Here is a 21,685-nt window from a genome sequence, read left to right as displayed (position 1 = left end):
TACATACATATGTTTGTACATGTAAGCATTGAAAATACAGGGTGAAGCTTACGTTAAACTAAAAATATTATTTTTTAAAATCGATGTTTTATAAAAAAATTTTAAACCATTTTTTTTAATAAAAATTTCTTCGAGTGGAAGAAAAAAGCTAAAATAATACAAAGCTAGATTTAAACGTCTTGATCAACGAAGATTGGACAAGCTTCTCCCCAATGTTCGCTATGCGTCTTGATTTTGTCCAACAAAGGGATAGATGCACAATTTTATACCGCCTCCGTAGGGCAAATGGTGTTTATGATAAGTTTCGTCATGACAGAAATTCACTCCGGGACTGGCTGGAGTGACTGTTAATAGACCGACCTTTCTCTATCACTAATACATGGTGCATTGAACCAAGTATTTACTGAGAAGTAGTCCCACAAGTAACAATAAGAAATATCACAAAAATATTTTTTTTCCATTTTCGAATTTTCTATTATATTTTCTCTGACACATTTACAAATGGAAACAATCTTTGATTAGTATTTATTTCGATGAAAATCTTTCTCAGCTTTCTCTTGCATATGTTAGCCATTAGCCAGCCTATTATCGATTCAAGTAAATCTATTCTTATGCGCTTTTAATAATTTATTCAACTACAGTTATGATAATTACCATTGACTACAAATATTTGTGAGCTTCAAATAATTGAATTTCCCATCGGCATTCATTTACCCGGAAATGCTCAAATTAGGATATTTCAAAGTCCATTACTCAAAGTAAAATTGAATGCCAGCTACATAGGCGATCAGACAGACAGACAGCCAGCCAGTCAGTCAGTCAGCCAACCAACCAAACAACGTTTATTCATGACTCTTATAAGTGCCAATTAAGAGCACCATTAAGGCCAATTGAAACATCAGCTTTGATTTTCAAGGCCACCCTCAAGCAAAAAACAGCATTTCAACTACAACAACAGCTACAGCAACAAACGACGATTAAATCTAATCAGAGAAGGCATTAATATTCAGCGTTGAGTTGAAGTGATAATACGAATGTCATTGGGGTAGGAAGCGCAAGCGAAGCGACACTGATAATAGGGGATGGGAGTAAATTTATGTACGTATGTACACTTATACATGCATAGTTTAAGAGCAGAGTACAACTTTAGCATAAACGATTTTTCTGAGCGAAAATTGATCACATTTCTCAAAACAAAAAAATCCTAAAATTCGTTGAGCATTTTCATTCCTATTTTCTCTAGGTTAAATGAAATGCAGTCATGGGAGGTCTGACCATACTCAACACTCACTGTACCTATGACAGATGAAATGAGTAGGCGTGTAGTGAACACCACAGGCGTTATTAAGACCAGTCAAGTATGATGAAGAAAATATCAGAGAATTTGAATGAGTAAATACAAAAGTACGCCATAATTCATTTGAAATGTAAGTATAGGCTATGTGTTTGTTAATTTGTTCTCCGTAGCTGCGGCAGATTTGAGACATTGAGATGGGGTGGAAACATAATATTATTATCGCCTTTTTAAGCGCATAATAATTTTTTCCAAAATATGCACAATAAAACTGTTTACGCATAATTTGAGCAATAAGTAGTAAAACCGTGAATATAAAAACATTTTCCAGGCACGTAAGTATAAAATATGCCCATATGGACGTAACAGAAGTCATAACAGTGTTGTGTTTATAAAAAAATTAGATTGTGTTCGTGATATATGAAAAAATTAACACAATCTACGTTTCTGTAGGTAGGTAGGTAGGTAGGGTGGTTGTCGTAAGACACACTTAGGCCTTCAGCAGGTCCATTGTGATACCACTGGAGCTTATCCTTACTCTACGTGTTCCCTTTCAAACCATCCGGTAGCTTTAATAAACGAGCAGAGCTTCGTTAGTTTTAGATGGGCTATATCCGCTACATCGGTTAGAAATGCTGTATCGAGGGTGCGCAGCCTTACGTTTCTGTTACTTCGTTGCTGTCTGAACAACGTCTAATTGGACGAGTGTGGGAGCGGGCAGAATTCTGTTGTCGAATCTCCGGTGAAGTGGCAGTTGAAGTTACTCTCACGATTTTTTTCCACCATAGAGGACGATGCTATAGCAGCTTAGAGGCAAACAAGGCGTAATTTCGGCTCGGGGGGCTATGTTAGCAAATCAAAGTGCTGCAACTGATAATCTGCACTTGTTTGTCGAGAAGCTAATGCAACTACGGCGCGTGAAAGTTTAACGCCAATTTTGGAGTTATGACATTACTGACATGTTTTTTCCCTCGGAAATTTTGCTGAAATCGTCATTTCGGTCAGCGATAATTCCATGGAGCTATAATTATATTATTAGCCACTTTGGAGACGTCAATTGGATGCTCACAAGGGTCGACCTAATATGAAGAATCCAAAAATGTGCGCATCAAGACCTTTAAATGAATAACATCCGAGCCATTCGTTCATTTTCGAGATCGTGGAAAAGGTGTTGACTAAATGCTCAACTACGAAGCTCGCCAAGGGAGCCCCAGCATCAATGAAGTCACATGCCATAAAAATAACGCATGTTTAATCTTTCTAATAAAGCCATAATATAAAGGATTGTGGTCTTTTGTTTCATTTTTTATTAAGTTTTATTTCTATACAATTTTCATATTTCCTTTCAAGTCTGTCGGTGACCTGAGTCAACATCCATTCTTTCGAGTTCTCCTCCTTCAACTCTAATAGCATTTCGCTTGTGCTTAGGCGACCAGCATATTTATAGCTCGGCCACGCATTTCACATTAGAAGAGTATTTAGTACTTGTACCGGAAATCTCGCTTGGATAAACACACAATACACGAAATACTTCTTTCTTTTGCTATTTATGAACCGTGAAGTCGTCGCTAAAATTAAACTTCCGCTATGAAAAGCGCATTACAAAAGCATCTATATGCATGTGCATGTGTGTGAGTGAGAGTGTATAATGCATGCTCTGCCTACTAATTTATAAATAACTTCATTCATTAGAGTGAAATTTGTGCATCACAATACCCAAGAAACTTCAAACGCAGTCGAATGTTCTACCGTGTGTGTGCGTGTGAATATGCGTATGGCCTACACAATATACGAAAATTGCTAAACAATGAATATTTCTTGTATTGTTTGGCGCTATTGCGATTGCTCTTCAGATGACTGCCCGAACGGAAGTGCTGGAAAATAAATATAATCGGGCTTAGGTTTGTCTAATTGGACCGAGAACCGAAAATGTGCTAAGTCCCGGAGATAGGGCTTTAAACAATCGATGCTACAGAAAAATGCAAAAATTGTGGGAACACAATGGACCATTCCGTTAGCTGGATCTAACAGTAATCTGGACGAATATGATCTTTAGGTGAACGTCCCAGCAAAAAAACTCAGAAATTACATAAATATAATCGATCGTTGAGTGGGTCTAATCTGGTCAAAAATTAAATTTAGATGACCGATGCGAGAGAGAAATTCGGCAAAATATTGCAAATATAGGTTGGTAGAGCCTGGACGACATTCAACTTTAGTTGACCGAACCAACAAAATAATTCAGAAATTAATGAAATAGTAGAAATATAACTGGCCATAGGTAGATTTTATCTGGCCGAAAAACCCCGGCAATTCTAGAAATAAATAATTTCGTGCAAATTTTAATATGATTGCGGTATATTTTGTTTGTAATTTAGAACAACTTGTGTGCGTGTAGTGGTGCGTTCGTGCACAATAAATATTCAAAAGACATTTTTCATTTCTGCTCAACATTTCCCTGCTTTTTTCTAGTCGTAAACCAAAAATAAAGGTGGAAACAAAAGCAAAAACAAACACAATTCATATTTACTTACACTTCTTGCCTTTGGCCGCATCGTCGCACACTTGCAAATGCACATCCTCTACACGCACCATTGGCGTTTGCGAATTGGATGCCGCTGCCGCAGCTGCTGCTGCCGAGGCCATTGCTGCGGTGCGATTGCGACTTTCCAGCCAAGTGGGTCGCTGTTGCAGGAAGCATTTGCGGCGTTGTGGTGAATGTTGCAATTGTTGCGCTGCAACCGCCTGTGTGGTCGCCACACTTGGTGTATGCTGTTGCTGCTGCCGTGACAGGCGCTGTTGCAGTGGCGTCATTGCTGCCGTCGTCTGCGTGTACGGTTGTTGCGTTGGCTCCAATGCATGTGCGCGCTGTAAATGTTGATCGAGCGCACGTTGTGTGCAGAAACTTTGGCCACATTGAGCGCATTGGAAACGATGCGCCCCATGCTCTTCGACAATGTGTTGTTGGCGTTTGACACGGCGTGTAAAATGCATTGGACAATGGGGACAATTGAAGGGTGTCTCAACCGGGTGCATGGCTATGATGTGATTGCTGTAGTCTAGATTGCTGGTGAACTTGGGGCGCTTGTGACAGAAGCGACATACGAGGTTGACTTTTTGAACTGACGCTTGGGCGGCGCTGGCTGTTGCGGTTGTTGGTTGTGGATGCGGTTGAATCAGTTGATGTTGCTGTAGTGTTTGTTGACGTGCACGCGGTTGCTGCATCAAGCGCACTTGTTGTTGTGGATGCTGTTGCGTTCGCTGTTGCTGGCGTTGTTGGTAATGTGAAGCGGAGGGCGTGGAAGCGCAACGTGGCGGCCGATTGGCACTCAGCGCTGCGGGCGGACGTGGTGGTGGTGTACCATTGTGCAGCTGATATTGTTGCAACTGTCGTGTGGAAGGCGTGTGGTGCGCTTGACGCGGTGCTGCCGCATGTGAATTCACTGTAGGTGAGGCGATGAATTGCGGACTCAAATTGACGCCGTTCATCTGCAGTGTTGACATGGGCTGTACAGCTTGCGCTTGTAATTGTGGTTGCGCATGTTGCATGATTACTGCTTGCGGCGCCTGCGACAATTGATACGTAGTCGGCTGATCAGGTGTGCCGGCGGTTGTGGCGTATAGCTGTGCGGTAGCGCCACCTGCACCTGACGTTCCATATTCTTGTGGTATTACAATCATTATTTGTTGTTGCTGTTGTTGTTGCTGCTGCTGGCATGCTTGACGTTGTGTTGCTGCTGATGCACCACCGGTACCGCCAGACATTCCTTCAATGTAGTTTTCATTGGCATCGACAACCGAACATTTGTCCAACTCGAGGGCTTGGCGTTGATGTTGGTGATGTTGTTGTTGGTGATGGTGGGTATGCTGCGGTGGCATTGCGGTGGTTGCAATCAAGTTGGGCTGATACAAATCGCTGGCGCTGATGTAGTAAGTGGTGGTACCACCGCCGGCGACAGGTGCCTCTATGATGGCCGGCGAAAGGGTAGCCAGATCGGCGGTGGACGCCCATTGAATTTCTTGCCCGGAGCCGAGGCCGTGGGCGTAGAGGTTGACTCCCACCCCTAGATTGTGCATCGGCTGGATGGAGTTTGCCGCTTGCGCCAGCTGCATTTGTGCGGCCTCATAGGCGCAGCTGGGCGGCAAGGTAATGTAGTGTTGCTTTTGCTGCGGACCGGGTTGGGCGCGTTGCTGCTTAGGCGCGGCAAGCATGGTTTGATGGATTATTTGCGGGCGCTGCTGCTGCTGTTGTTTGCGTTGTTGTTCCAGCAGTTGTTTTTGTTGCTGCTGTTGTTGTAGGCGTTGCTGCTCCAGCAGTTGCTGTTGACGTTGTTGCTGCAACAGTTGTTCCTGTTGTTGTTGCTCGAGCAATTGCTGCTGCAGCAGCTGTTCTTGTTGCTGCTGTTGTTGTTGCAATAGTTGCTGCTGTTGGAGCAATTCTTCTTCGTGTTGCTGCTGTTGTTGCAGCAGCAGCTCTGATTGCGGCGGTTGTTGCACAAGTTGTTGTTGGGGTAGTATTTGTTGTTGTGCTGGTACCACCTCAGCGGACACCAATTGTTGTTGCACCAGGCGTCGTTGTTGTTGGTTCACAGCACGACGTTGATGAACTAACTGCTGCTGCACATCTACTATTTCGTTCTGCTTCTCCACCCGTTGCGGTTCCGTACCTTCCGGCGCCTCGAAATCATTCAGCAGCTGTGCAAGCGTTTCAGTATCCACCGCATATTCCTTCACAGCGGCTCTTTCACCACTATCCCCGACGGGCAAATTTGGTGTTGGCGTATGCACCTGTGCGCCAGTGTCTCGCGTGCACACCAACCCAATGTCGGCTTCGTTGACGCAGGTATTGACCTCGTTGCTCGGTGCAATGCCCAAATACTGGACAGGGGCCGCCTCCACGACAGCTACCTTACAATTAGACTGCGCTTCAACGGGCACCACCGTCGCCACAGCGGGCACGCCAGTTGAAGTTAATTCGATGTCATGTGGGCCCTGGCCATTGTGGCTGCTTGAGGGACTGGCTGACGAATTGTTAGCAGCTGCTGCTGCCAACTCAATATTTTCGAAACAGGGTATATCATTTTGGAAGCCAATCAACTCCGATTGTGTGCTATCCTCGGTGAAACATTCACCATATTTCTGCCCATTGCCGTTGCCGTTCGCGTACTGCCTACCATAGCCGGCAGCAGCAGCATTCTGGCCCTGTTGTTGCTGCTGGTTCTGATGTGGCGATCGGCCTACAGACATAGGTGCTGGTAGTGGAGAGGGCTCCGACATCTGTCCGCTACTAACACTCGTGGGTTCCATGTGCATGTGTTGCACGTAGGGACTCGAAGCCACTGACAAACTGCCTCCACCACCAACCATGCTGCTGCTGCCCACGCTGCCTACACCGCCTAACGGACTCTCGGCGTACATGCTGTGAGTGGGCGTGGCTGGAGGCTCGGAGAGAGGCGAATATACCGACTGCGCGAAAAAGTCATCCGCACTCGATGAAACTGGCGTATAGATGTGCTGATCCTGCATTTCGTTAAGTATGCCACTTAATGTATTCTCCACATCCTGCATCTCGCTCAAATTCGACTCACTTAATAACTGTGTGGGTTGAGTCGGCTGTAAGGCTGCGTGAGACGCAACGCAAAGTGGCGAAACTTTTTCGGCTTCCGCCTCTGCTTCGGCCAGCAATGCAGCTGTCATATCACCTGCAGGCAAAGTGGCTTGCAGCTCGTTGGCTTGAGGCGCCTCAGACTCATCAACCAACTCGGGCGCAAATTCGCTAATAAAATCGTGAAGTTTTGTACCAGCTAAAGTTGCTGTGGCTGCTATCGGTAAATAGCTGTCGCTACATGCTGCGTTATTGTCTGCTGCACGTTCCACGCGCCTATTTGGGCTTGAACCTGTGCCGTCACTGAATCCCATAAAGTCGCTTTGTTCGCTCTCATACTGACTGTTCCCGCCGCTACAGTCGCCGTAACGCACAAACTGCGCGTTCGCAGCATCGATCTGTGTTTCGTTTTGTGAACTGCATTTCAATGTGCTGATGTCGCCAATTGGCTGCATCTGCTCGTCGCCAACATCCGGCAGTTGCGATGCATCAATAGTTGAGTTTGTACTACCAGACGTTGCGTTTGCTGCAAGGCATCCATCATTTTCGCGTTCGTTGTCGCTGTTGCTATATTTTCGCAGATTGTTATGCTCGTCATGCTCAAGCTTCCCATCCGCAACTTCATCTGTTCGCGCTGGCGCTTGGGGACTTGTTGTATGTGTTGTTGTCGGCGTTGACACGTTCTCCGTCTCGCTGGTCGCCGTTGACACGGCCAATGAGGTTTTAGTTGGTGTCTTTTGTGCATTGCTTGTCCTAAAGAATTTTGTTTGGAACTCAGCGGACAGCGCAGAGAGTGGCACGCGCACAATTAGTTGATTGCGCAATAGCACCGAGACTGGATTGGTTGTTGAAGATGATGTTGGCGATGTCTGCACAGACGCTTTCGAAGTTACTGGCGGCGACTGTGCGGAACATTTCGTCGGTGATAGCGTTGTTGCACACTTGGATGGTGATGCTAATATAGTGGACTTTGTTGTGGTGGACATGAGCGAGGAAAATGTTTTCAGAGACATCGGTGTCGGCGGCGACACTTTGGTTGGCGACGGTGAAGACGACGCGGCAGTTTTCGCTGCAGATGATGGCAATTTACATGTATCATCTCTGTGGCATACTGTAGTGGTTGGCAAAAGCGCTGGCAAGAGAGGCAACAAAGGCACAAGCTGTGTGGGCAAAGACAAGGCAGCGGTTGTGTTCGCAACAGAAGGTGCCGCTGCTGCCCCACGCACTTTCTTATTATTATCACAATTTTCTTTGGCAGACTCCGCGCAGCTGTTGGCATTCACAATGTTTACATTATCTATTATCATCTTGCCTTTAGTTTGGGTGATGAACTGCGGTGGCAAGCTAACATTTTCGCGCCTTCGCACTGCCGTCGGCGCGTTGTCATCTTCAGTTGTATCATCAGTTAAGCAACCATCCCGACAGCACGCACGTCTTGGACGCACACGGCGTCGCTTTTGCGACACACACACCGCAGCATCGTCACCCTGTTGCCGTGGTACGCTTCCCACTACGTGATAGCGAGCCGCCACTGTTGGCGATGTTGAAGCTCCATGTTCATTCTGTGGAACTGTCGTGACTGCGCTTTTCGGCGCACACGTTGCACAGCCGTCAGAACGCTTCTCTTGCACCAGCTTCAATATGATAGGCATAACTTTACCGTTGGTTTTACTTCCTGCATTGGGTGCGTTACTTCTGTTGTTTTCCTCTAACAATTTGCGCCGTTTCTTGATGCGTTTGCTGCGCCGTTCGAGGCCGGTCGACGCCGACATATCCGCATCAGTGGTGCAGGCCTCAGTGAGGCTCACTTCAGTCTTTTGGATTTCAGTGCTAGGTGCCGTGGAGCTCATCGTTTCGTCGAGCGCGCTAAGTATGAGCTGCTCATCCTCTTCTTCTACGGACGTTTGCTGTTCTAGACCCTCCTTCATTTCGGCTTTGGTGCGCCAAGGTGATCTGGTCGATAATGAGCTGTCGATTTCTTCCGCTGGCAATTTACGTTTCAGCGTTATGCGTGTGCTATGCGCATCTTCAGTTGAGTCAGTGGCCGTTATTGCTTCAAATTCGCTGTCCAATAGCCCAGCCATATGAACGTCATTTACGTTTACGTATTCCACCGCATATGACGATGCTTTCTCCGCCGATGACTTTGCGACCTCATCGTGCAATTCATTCGCTTCTATACGCCGCAAACGTACAAAGCATGAGGGTAATTGTTGCGTTGTTCCCTCAGCGGCTCTAGCATCTACTTTGCAGTCATTTGTTGCACTCTCTATGCGCATGTGTTTGTTGAAACATGGGAGGCGTGAGCGTGCGCGCCATTTGAGTCGTCGTCGGCCACGACGAGCGGTCGCATAGTACGAGAAGGTCGGTTGTGGTGGTGGCGGAGAGTTGTTGCTGTCCGTCGCGCTAGTGTCACTACTGTTAACTATTGTCGACGCTGATGTGGTATCACTTTCGAGTATTGTCGTCGCACGCTCACTCGCCAACTGTGTAATGCCGCGTCGTATTTGCTTTTTCTTGTAATGGATGGCTGTAAAAGCGGCCGCAGCGGCTGATGTAGAGGCGGGGGAGGAGGCGAGCAATTGGGCAATGGGTCCTTTTAGCGCACGTCTAATTGTGCGCTGCATATGGCGGCGTGCAAGTGCACGGCATTTGGGTGAGGTGGTGTACGCTTTGAGCGCGGCTTTCGTTACGAAAGAGGAGGTGGCGTATGTGGAGGTGGAGGCGAAAGTATTTGTAGTTTCTGGCAGGACAGTTTGCTCTGAGATCATTGTTGCTGCATCAGACTTAATAGTTTGATTGTTGATTGTATGCTGTGCTGCTATTGTTGTTGTTGTTATTGTTTGCGGCCGCAGTTCAACTGTTGCCATTAGCGTTTCAACGCCTTCATCATCACAATCAACATCAGTAACAGGCACATTTTCAACAGCAAAACGTTCATCAGTTGGCAAACGATTCTCGCCGCCGTCGTTGAGATCACTGCCGTTCACATTTCTCAGACTCAAACTCCAATTCAAACTTGACTTTAAAGTGTTGCCAGCAACTCCCTTATTATTATCCTCGACTGCCGCCGCCTTACTTGCATCAGTTTCACTGGCAATTATCTGCGAGGCAACCGCACCATCTTTCACAGTCTCGTTGTTGCACGTCGTCGTCCTCGTTGTTGCCGGCAAAATAGGCAAATTACTAATCTCAGACACTTCCACTGTTTGTTTACTGCTTTGTACATCATTCGTCGGAGCTTCATTTATCGCCGCCGTTGCCCTCGCTGTAGTGCTGTTGCCCAGCGTTATTTTGGCCGCTTGATCGCTAATCGGTTTCTGTTGCACCATCGTCGACACGTCGTCAACGTCCATTGGTGCCTTAGTTGTGGTAACAACAACAGCTGGTCGTAACAAATCGACGTCGTCTACCTTGTTGTGGCACGAAGACATCAATGTTTCTTCAGTCGTAACCTCATCTGCGTTACCTTTAACAAAATTGCCGCTGCAATCACCGCCACAGCGAGCTATTAACGTGTCCGCATCACACGATATCGCCGCCGCCGCCACCGCCTCTTTCTTCGTCGTCGTTGTTGCCAAGTGGGCGTGGCACATATCCATAAATACTGCTGCTGACGCGATTTCCGCTTCTGTTTCTCGATCTCCTTCTCCTACTCGTTTGCATTCACATTTATGTTCACGTTCTCCGCCCCCTTCTCGTTCTCGTGCACGATTGCCGCGTCGTTCACAACTCTCAGCCCGCTTTGGCTCATCGCTTGAAAACGACGCCGTTATGGCTGTAGCCTCCACAGACATTACGGCGTCGGCTTCCACTTCGTCTGCCCGTGCCAACGCCTCATTTTTCACCTCATCGTCATCATCATCATCACCATCATTAACAGCGCTGGCAAGACAATCATCTTCGCGCGCTTCCTCCCCTTTCACCTTTGCGGGCAAGAATAATTCATCCTCCTTCGTTTGTTTGGCCGGCTTCTTTCGCGCCGATCTCGTTCGCATTACACTCAGTGTAGTGGACGCTGTAGACGTTGTAGACTTGGTGGCTTTCGCGCGTTCCGTTACCGTTGTCGTCGCCGTTGACGCTGCCGATGCTGTCGCTGGTTTGAAAATAATATGCGTTGCCAGCAGCGACTCTTGATCGACGTTGCTACCGCTGCGTCGCCTATTTACATCACGACCCAAAGCCGCCTCAACATCTAACGTACTCAGATCGCTGCTTGGCACTCTCGTTTTCGGCTTTGTGGGTTCCTCACCGCTCAATAATGGGTTTTGTGTCGTTCCGGACGTCACTTTTGCCGTATTGCTAGCGGTAACTGTGTTCGTCGCTGCAGCTGACGTCTTGGACGTCCTGCTATTGTGCTTACTGCTATGCCTATTCGCGGCATTGGCGGTGAGTTCCAGTCCGGTGCGCGGCGATTTGTTGTAGTTATCGTTAATTAAATCGTTGCCAATGTCCAACACCGGTGGCAGATTCACGCTCAACGCGGTCTCCAGCTCGTCTGTTTGAGTCTCTTGGTTTCGCTGTCTTTGGCAATTATTTGGCTTCGATTTCGACTTTGGCTGCTTTTGCTGCGCTTGCAGCTCCTCTGATTGCTCTGCCACCGCTCGCGCCAGCAATTCTTCATATTCCCAACCTTTCGTTTTGCCGAGCAGGGATCGCAATCTAATTTGTACCTTGAGGCATTTACGACGAAACTTGTGAATAATGTAGAATTGCGCGGTACATTTCGGGCAGATACGTTGTGGCAGTCCATCATTGGATTTTATCTGGAAGAAGAGCAAAAAAAGGATAAATAAATAAAGGCACGTTAAAAAATTGTTGCTTATTAATGTTCAGTTTGTTCAAAAGCGAATGCATTTGGATAATATGGGTAGATATGTACGGTCGGTTGAGGGTAGGCAATGATTTGCGGTTGATTATTGGTTGTTGGTTGTTGGTTCTTGTTTGCTGTATGTGCTTTAGTCAATTGTTCGCTCGTTCGAAGGTGTTGAAAATTGCTAAATATTCGTATAATAAAAGAACGCAAGGTAACACCCAGTTTAGTTGGGTTGTTGGAAGGCGAAATGCACATAACAGAGTGTAAACAAATGACGTCAAAGGCTGACTGCTATCAGCATTACTCCCTCCCGTTGGCGGCTGTTTTTATTTTTCTACTCACATCGCCTATATCCCACGTTGCTTCTTCACGAAACTGAGCACAGCGCGATGCCCAAGTAGGTACATCGTCCGTTGTCTGGTCTGATTTTTTTTTTCAGTTTTTATTTTCAATTCATTTCTTTCTGCATTTTCATGGCTACAAAATAGTAGTTATACGGTTTAATGCAGGTTTATGGTAATGCCTGCTTCATTTTTACATCTTGGACAGCTTCATACATACACACTCACAAACATGCGAACATACATATATATGAACATTCGCTACTTTAACTTTGGTGTATTTACATATACGACAATTCCGCGAACTTTTGTCCACAAATGCGACAACGAAATTGAAAACTAACTGGAAGCGCGTCAAATCAAACAGAACCAGAAGCCGTGTACGGTCTAAAATGTATGTATTTGAGACAAAAGAGTGCTACTCGCTGCGACACAAACTCACATGCAGACATGCAAACAAAAGTATTGTTCAAGCAGAATGTCATTAGTAGCTGTCGTGACATTTTTTTTCTTTGCCAGCGCGCTTTTGTGCGATTTTTGGTTAAGCAGAGTAAATGTAATTTTTTTTCGAGAAGCGCGTCGAAGCATGAAATTTAGTTTTGTGAGATTTTAAATAAATGTTTGTGCCAAAAATATTAATTAATAAAAAACAAAAGAACTAAACGTGTAAAACGTGGTGGTTGAAGGCTTGGGGCTATGTATGGCATGCGCTTCAAAAAAGGAGGGAATAAATTCTATTACAGAAATATTTGCATCCTTAAGACCCTAGCCATCACCCCAATCTTCCTACTTGCCATGAATTATTAAATTGTGTAAAACTAGACTACAATAGACAACTAATTGATCTCAAGAAAGCGAGTATCCTTTTCGACTCTACGCATCCAACTGTGAAAAGCAGCGCATGCACTTGGAGGTTAATTCAAAGCTTATAACCGCAGGTGGTAATATTTAAGAGAGATGAGATCATCAGCACCACAGCTGGTTGTTGTCCTTCCGATTTGTCTGCTACTTATGTAGCGTTGTTTTGATATTGCCACCATTTGTTGCAAGTTATGACTAAGCATATCCTTTTAAATTACTTCATATGCCTGCATACACATACACATACTCATACACACGTGGTGGTCAAGTAGGCCTAATTGCGCACGACAATTTACATAAAGCGGATTATGAGGGCCCTTTTTTAGATAGCGTAAGTAACGTAAGAGTAACTTAGCAAATTAAGGACATAAGGATATCCGGCACTTGGAATGCACGAGAAAATAGGCAATAAAAGCCATGTTCTGTTGGCCATCATCGGATGCGGGTTAGCCATGCTTGAGATATTATTCCAATAATTTGCGCATAAGCAGTTTTGAGGTACATGCGAACTATGTATGGTGACACACACATACAAACATACTGCAGTTAACCCCCCGTGAGCTAAATTGAATGTGAACTTAATCATTATTTTTTAATGTGCATTCAAAAGATATTTAAAACTCATAATTCGTAATAATAGCGAGCATAGAAAATGTGGAAGTAGTCTTTAAGTGAATAATAGGCGATCGTTCATAGAACAAATACATTTAAAATGAACAGAGGTATAATTGTGTTGTTGATTGTTCTATGAGTTGTTAATTGGGCTGATCTTTTAACACCAGCGATTAGCAAACGAGGCACGCACATAATGACAGCAAAAACAGCAGAGACAACAGGGACAACTGAGGTAACAGAGACAAGAGAGAGAGAGAAAAGGCAACCAGGTAACTAGTTAGTGAGGGTTAAGAATGCGACTAATGTGTGTGTGTGTGTGTGTTAAGCAACGAACAGGAAGAGGGTAAATAATAAGCGGCATACAACCACCACCTGTTTATTATTCAAAGCATTGTATTGTGTGTCAATTAGACGATGTCAGTTCAGGGCATTTTTAACAAGTAATTGACAACATTGTTGGAGCATAAGTGCACTGGGCAGCACAACAGAGCAGAGCACAAAAGAGCACAGCAAACTCCCAACCTTTTTCGGTAGCTTAAGCGAATGCTTAAGTGTAGTACTTGAGTGCATTCTTGCTTTTGTATTAAATAAAATTAGTTTACATGCACACACAGGCGCACAAAATTTATCATAGATATATATGTATGTATGTATGTATGCATTTATAATGCACAAATTGAGAGCCACCCAGGGAGATTAAGGTTGCTTTGTTTCTATCCGCAAAAAATAGACTTTCGAAGAGTTAGCTCGGCATGAGAAATGAACGAAATGCGACTGTGAATGAAAAGGACAAGGCAGGCGTAAAGATTAGCGGGATGTCGAGGATCCGCATTCGATAGCAAAAACAGAACAAATAAAAAAAATAGAACAAATAAAAAAAATAGAACAAATAAAAAAATTTAACAAATAAAAAAAAATAGATCAAAAACAAAACACAACTACAAAATTGTGCGAAAATAGTTTAAGGGCGCTCGGCTGCTCCGAATACGTGGAATGCAGATAAACGTAATATATATTTCTACTTATAGCTACATACAGACTGCATAGTATGTATGCATGTATGTTGTATGTATGTTACTAGTAAGTAGTCTGTGGTAAAAAGTAATGTCAAAGCCACTCGGCCGTAGCTAATTTGGATTATGTGCAGCATAGGGGTTCATCTAATTGTTATTGCTCAAGCGAGCTGATGACGAGAACGCGTCGCAACATTAGGATGTCAAAGTTGGTTACGGAAGGCAAAAGGAAACAAAAAAAAAAAACAACAGCACACAACGGGCACAACCACAAAAAAAGCCACCTGCTCGGCGGTGGTGAAAAAAGAATGGAATTTCCACTAGAAGTATTTCAAAACTAAGTAGCTAACAAACTCTTAGATCGGCCAATGTGTTTGTGTGTGCGTGCGTGTGAGTTTACCGAGGCAGTTTCATTTATTTATTTCTCTTAACTGCCTTTTTTTAAGCTGCGGGCGTTTTGTGTCACACATTTACCTACACATGTACGTGTTGGAGTCAGAAGGTTGAGTTATTGTTGTGCATATGAGCCCTAAAATGTGCGTCATACATTTGTTTTGCAACAAAATATAGTATCAAAAGTAAAACATACAACGAAATATCAAAAATAAAACATAACAAACAAAACAAAGAAATTAAAAAAAAAAAAATTACTTATCCAGTCTTGCGAAATTTACTACTCTAAAGCGGAAACGTAACACAAATTTCCAATTGTTCTTAAGCCTTTGACAGACATTAATAGTTCCAAATCTGTTTCAGGTTTTTCTCAAATATAATTTACTATAAAAATATTAATATCCTTTTTCTAGAGATTTTATACTAGACTCTTCAATAATTTTTGCGGTTCGATAAGAAAAATACAATTTTATGGTTTGATATATTTACATTTTACTACTGTGGGCAAAAAGTAAGGTGAATTTGGTTGTAAAATGAAAAATCTTTATTTATTCTTGTAAATCAATTTCATCCCCTTCAAAATAATCCCCTCTCGATGAAATTCACTTTTGCCAACGATTTTTCCAATCCCCGACACATGCCAAATAGTCCATTTCCGGTATAGCCATCAGCACTTTCTTCGATTCAGCTTTTATCTCCTCAAGCGACTCGAAACGCGTTCCCCGGAGTGGTCTCTTGAGCTTTGGGAATAGCCAGAAGTCACACGGAACCAAATCAGGCGAATACGGTGGTTGCGGAACGATATGCGTGGAATTTTTGGCGAAATGGTCACGAAGAACAAGTGCAGTGTGAGAAGGTGCATTATTGTGACGCAAAAATCAAGAGTTGTTGGCCCATAATTCTGGTATTTTTAGACGAATTGCTTCACGTAAACGACGCATAACGCTCAAATAATATTCCTTATTAACAGTTTGGCCAGGTGGAAGGAATTCATAGTGCACCACACCACGAAAATCGAAAAGAACTGTCATCATGACCATTATTTTTGAACGACTTTGACGTGCTCTTACGCAGTAAAGCAGTAGTATTATCCAGTATAGTCTCCCTGAATATCAATACACTTGTTCCAACGATTTAAGAATTTTATACCTGAAGTGAGAGTCTGGAAGTGGACTGCAAAATGCGCCTTCATAGCTGTTATGATTTCATCATTTGATGAAAAACGCTAACCACGCATGCTTTTTTTTAAGTCTGGAAGCAGATTGAAGTCAGTAGGAGCCAAATCTACGATGGATGCTCCACCAATTTGAGATTTAATTCATGAATCTTAGCCATAGTCATAACGCCCTTGTGACGCGATGCATTGTCCGGATGAAAACGAATTTTTTTCCTTAGCAAACTGGGGCTTTTTTGACGAATTTTTTCCTTCAGCTGGTATAAAATATTATTGTATCAGAATTCAGAATTTATTATTTTACCAGTGTGCAAGTAATCTACAAACAAAATTCCTTTCGCATCCCAAAAACCTTCTTGGCCAATTTCTGGTCATGAACTCGTTTCGAAGTTCACACTACTCTTTAGCCTCCTGGTTTGATCTAGGATCATGGTGATAGGCCCAAGTCTCATCCATAGTAATGAATCGACGCACAAAATCCACTTTATCCTTTCGAAAATGCTCTAAAAGTTACTGAGAATGTTTCGTTCGAATGTGTTTTTGTTCCTTTGGTAGCAAGTGCGGCATCTATTGTGCGCACAGGTTTCTGAAATACTTCTGAAACCCAATACTTCAATCAAAATATTGCTAACACTGCCCACGAATGAGACGCCCAGATTTTCCAATACGATATTCTGTATTTTTCTATCATTTCTGGTGTTGTTTTTGTTTTGGGATGTCTTTGTGTGGTCGTCTTTAAGGCTTGTACGACCACGTTTAAGTTCAGTAACCCATCTTTCGACTTATAGTACAGTCGATGCGAAAAGCCCTTATACACTTTTAACATTCATTCTTAAATTTGCTTAGCTTTTAAACCTTCCAAAAATAGTTCAATAACCGCACGACACTTGATGTTTTCAATAGTAGAAAATCCTATGGCCCGTCGATACTAAGTGGCTTGTAAACAAAGAATGGATTGATGGATTGAAAAGAGGCTTCCCATACGTCCATATGAAGAGTGGACCAACATAAAAAAAAATTAGGTTAGTATTAACGCCCTCTCTTATCGAATCGCACAACTTATTGAACGACCCAGTATTAGCTACACAACACGGATCCAAGACCCTGGAAGAAGACTTCATTTTCGTATTTAGTCCCAAAGCCATTAGTTTGTTTGCAAACGAGACCAAGAAGCTTTACAGTTACCAATCGTCGTGTTTAAATTGTGGCAGTTATTCGTCGTAAAACAAAGTAAAGTAAAGAAATAAATTCTGAACTTGGTTCCCCAACTTAGTTCGACAGAGGCACCACTAAGCAGTGATGATCTTAGAAACTTTAACTAACTTCAGAAAGTCAGAGCACCTTCACTAGCTTAGGGAGAGTGGCGGCCGTGTATAGAGAGGAGAGTCAAGCTATAACTTTTTTGCTACGTGCTTATTTATTTGTGATTTATAGCTCGAGAGGTTGGCAACTACCTCACAAATTTAGTAAACTTTCCTGTTCGGAGTACGAAAATAGCCTTAATAAATTCCCTTATCGGGAAGTGCATTTTTCAGCCTACGGTTGTAGTATGCACTAGTATACGCTTTGAATTTAACATTTTAGAAGTCATTTGAAAGTTGCAGCCATATACATATGAATAAAATAATGAGCTTAACTCGCAATCTCCAAGTGGATAAGTCGCTGACACCTATGCCTATAGTCACTTGTTAACTACTTATAGATAAGGAAACCATCAACAAGGTAAATACAAGTTGGCAAAACCTCACAACATGCGAACTAAGCAGACAGACATGGCCGAAATGGAACAGCGTCAAAAAGCTTGTTAAGAGAGAGAACGGAGAAGTTATAAGAAACATGATAGGGATATTAACTGGTCATTGTTTAATAGGCAGCGACGCTAGAAGGTTAGGACTCCCGTACTTTGATTTCTGTAGAAGCTGTCTTAACACATAAGAAGAGGAAACAGTCAGACACATTTTATGTGAGTGTGAAAGCTTAGCTATAAAGAGACTCCGCACTCTTGATACGGCATTTTTAACTGATGTAGCGGACATGGCGCATCTAAAACTAACGAAGCTTTGCTCGTTTATTGTAAAGCTACCGGTTGGTTTGAAAAGGAACCCATAGTGTACGGATAAGTTCCAGTAGTATCACAATGGAGCTATGCAAGGTCTAAGTGTGTCATAGCGACAGTCACCCTACCTACCTACCTACCTAACGCGCAATCTACTGCATGCTTATGGGCGCCTAAATATACCTATAAGACGCAACTGCCCCAACCTCATCTTACAGACTTCGAGTATGGTAAAGGTTTCGGATAGATACATACATCACATATCATTTACATACGCCTCATCGGATATTGTCATCATCCACGCTTTTGCGTCATACGTTAGGACGGACCTGAAGAGGGCTTTATCAAGTGTTAGTTTTGTTCTTCGAGAGAGAACTTTAGTTTTTAATATAGGCAAGTGGTATAAGCGACGTGAGCCTGTACAATTTTTCACATGCGCAAGCCGTTAGCCAATGCAATGAACTATACATATACATATATAGTCAATGGATGAGGAAACCTGTAATTTTTAGCAGAGTGAAGTAGTAAATCAATTACTTTTCTATTACTTGGCATATTTTCTTACGGGGCAGCAATGCAAACAAGCTTTAATGAAAAGCCAAATTGAACATTTATGGCTACTCATGGGCACACATAAATGCATGAGATGAATACTAGTGATGTCAATTTTGGTGGAAAATTTTAATCCCGAAATTTCAGGTTATTTGTAAGTCCGATATTTCTTAAGTAGTCCAGGGTCCAAAGATTCAACTTGAAATATAACTTCTTTAATATTAGTCAACAGCCAAATACTTTAATTTAAATTTAAAAACACGAGTACCATACATATAATGTTTAAAATAAACTGATTTTAAGAATCAGACCAATCTTGAAGTGATAAATTTTTTTTAAACAACCAGAATTTTTTCAGTTCAATGTTTGCAAATTTTTGGAATCCAGAAATTATATTGCCTTGCCGGGACCTAAAAAATTCCGGGACTCTGTATCCCGGGATTGGCCTCCCCAGTGCGTACAAACAAGAGCAAACATGCACGCGTACGAGTATGCGTACATTTGTACATTTGTATTATTGCATTCCAACTGCTCCATTATCGCATCACATAGTCCACCAGCAAATCGACCGTGGTCGCACAGGCAGCAGCAGCGACAATTTCAACATTTTATTCATTTCGGCAGGTAAACTCACTCAGATACTCGCAGTTTGCTCCTGCTTCTTCTCGCCTCCTTAGGCTCCTATGTGGCATAGCACCTTTCGTCTCATCCATTCACCACAGCATTTCTCGCAGCAAACAACAGCAAGTACCTGTGTTGTTCGGGGGGCACTAACTATACACAAAGATGTACAGATGTATGCATGTTTGTGCATGTGTATGCATTCGCAGCAGTGTACTTATTTTATGTACTTTTATTACTTCTATATTTTTTTTTTTGGCTTTGGTGTGCTACATAGTTGGGAAATTGTGACTGTCAATTAAACTCATACACTCAAGAGCGTACGAACGGAAATGACGGTCATACCTTTTGTCACCCTCGTTTGCGCTGCGCGCGCACACTATTCCCTCGTATGTACCGCAATCCATTTGCATAAATGACTACCCGACGGCAAAGCTGTGACTCAACTTTGGCGTATACCCTATACTAGTCCCATAGTGAATGAAAGTAGTGTATGTAGAAATGACTTCTTTCATTAGTAGAAATAAAATATATTTGTGTATGCAGATGCTCGTATATTTTAGAGATATCCAGTTGAAATTTCAAACAAGTGATGATCTCTACAAAATTTCGAAGCAATTTTGATTAACAATAATTTTGCCAGAAAAGCCACACAAAACGTACGGAGTAGCTAGAATTATGGGCCTGTTTTTAAAACAAAGTAAGGTATACCTTAGATGGCTCCTACTAAAATAAAAACAAAAAAATGCCTAACCGGTTTACTAGCATTATTCTAATTACCTGAAAAAGCTTTTCCCACTCTTATTTTATGATTATAACAGAAATATTTTACCCAAAAGTATGAAGACAAATTATTCTTTAACTTATTTCTTAATGCATTATTATTCCTCGTGTTTGATCTGTTTGAAACTCTAACAATTTTCAATTAACATATAACTGGGGCCCACCCGATTCTACTTCTTTGGGTAGAGTTTAATTAAATTAGTTTAGATTAGGCGCTGACCAAAAATATATATAAAAATTATAATTTTTCCAATCTAAAAAATAATATACAATACAAACCCCGAAACAATCAGTTCTTCAACGAAGCGGTGCCTACATAAATTTTTCAGGCCTTCTAAAAAGCGTCCCGTCATTGTACCGAATTCATTATTTTCAATGCTGAAAATTTTCATTACAAATGTTTAATGAATCCTGCCTCTACTTCTACTTAAATAGCATCTACAAAAATAATGTGCGAAAATAGAAATCCATTATTTTCTAGGTAGATGGCTGTAGTGATCGGTATCTAGTAAAGTATCGATCAAACAATTCAAAGTTTATGCTCGTGCGCGAAAATTGTACGCAAAAATAATGAATTCCCCAAACTAATATTTTAGTCTTCCTGACGAAAAAGCTAATGAAACATGTGGGTGAGTACTGTCCGATTTTTGAACGAACCTTATCAACGCATCCAGCGAGTTGGCAGCAAACTGTCAAGCTTTTCGCAAAAATGGCGCTTCTACAATCTATGTTCCACCTACGAACATAGGAAGTGTGGCATAAACTTTAGCCAGACGCCAGATAGTAGACTATCGTTCCCACGACAGTTGGTTATACGTGACCCGGGTTTATATCCAACAAAGTACTGTCACGCACATGTATGGGAAATTTTTATGCTACTAAAAGAAAAAATAACAACTGCGTACTATTGCGTTTCTCGAAAAAGTGTTGCCCGGAAATCCGATGATACTGCTTTGTGCTGTAAGAAATGTTCAATGGGAGCTGGCTTTACCTCTGCCTATACAGTTGCACTAACTATGGTGCATCGCCTCCAAATCCGGTTCCAATTCATCTCTATTATTTGTCAGTTGTGGTGGCGGAGGTTTTGTCTGAGTGACGCAGCTCAAGCTCAATGAGCACAATACCTAGATGACATTTTGAAAAAATGTTAATTAATTTCTCAAGTTATCGGTGTGCTCCCCGTTTTCGTTAGGCGAATGCTGTATAAAGCAATGTAATATTACCACCTGCAGGTGTGCAGAGACCTGAAATTAGCAACTAGACATTTTCTATGGCTTGTGAAGATGGGTTTGTGAAAAAAAAACTTGAAAGTTGGCACTTAATATATCTGCTGGTGCTATCTCACAGTCTTCTCCCGCACATTTGTTTGCTTCCTCGTCCTCGTTCGGAGCTCCTTTTCTATATCTCTTTATTAATTGTTCCTGAACCTTTCTATGGACTTACAAAGGGCCACATCAACGAACTTCTCAGGAGGTGGAAGGAGAAGAGGTTAGATGAACACTGGCGGTCTGCGACAAACGGAACAATACCTAACGCCGGACAGAGGAATTTCTGATAAGCT

The 21,685-nt window shown here is 42.8% G+C and overlaps 1 protein-coding gene across 1 annotated transcript in view; it reads right to left on the bottom strand.

The window, feature by feature from the left end:
• Window positions 1-21,685, bottom strand: part of LOC128864850 (uncharacterized) — an 84,832-nt gene that overhangs the window by 28,479 nt on the left and 34,668 nt on the right. The window contains exon 2 of the mRNA XM_054104637.1: window positions 3,829-11,665. Coding sequence (XP_053960612.1) covers window positions 3,829-11,665 — 7,837 coding nt within the window. The remainder of the gene's footprint in view (window positions 1-3,828; window positions 11,666-21,685) is intronic.

The sequence above is a fragment of the Anastrepha ludens genome, chromosome 2 (genome assembly GCF_028408465.1).
Source record: "Anastrepha ludens isolate Willacy chromosome 2, idAnaLude1.1, whole genome shotgun sequence".
Lineage (NCBI taxonomy): Eukaryota > Metazoa > Arthropoda > Insecta > Diptera > Tephritidae > Anastrepha > Anastrepha ludens.
This window is presented reverse-complemented; position numbering and strand designations above follow the sequence as displayed.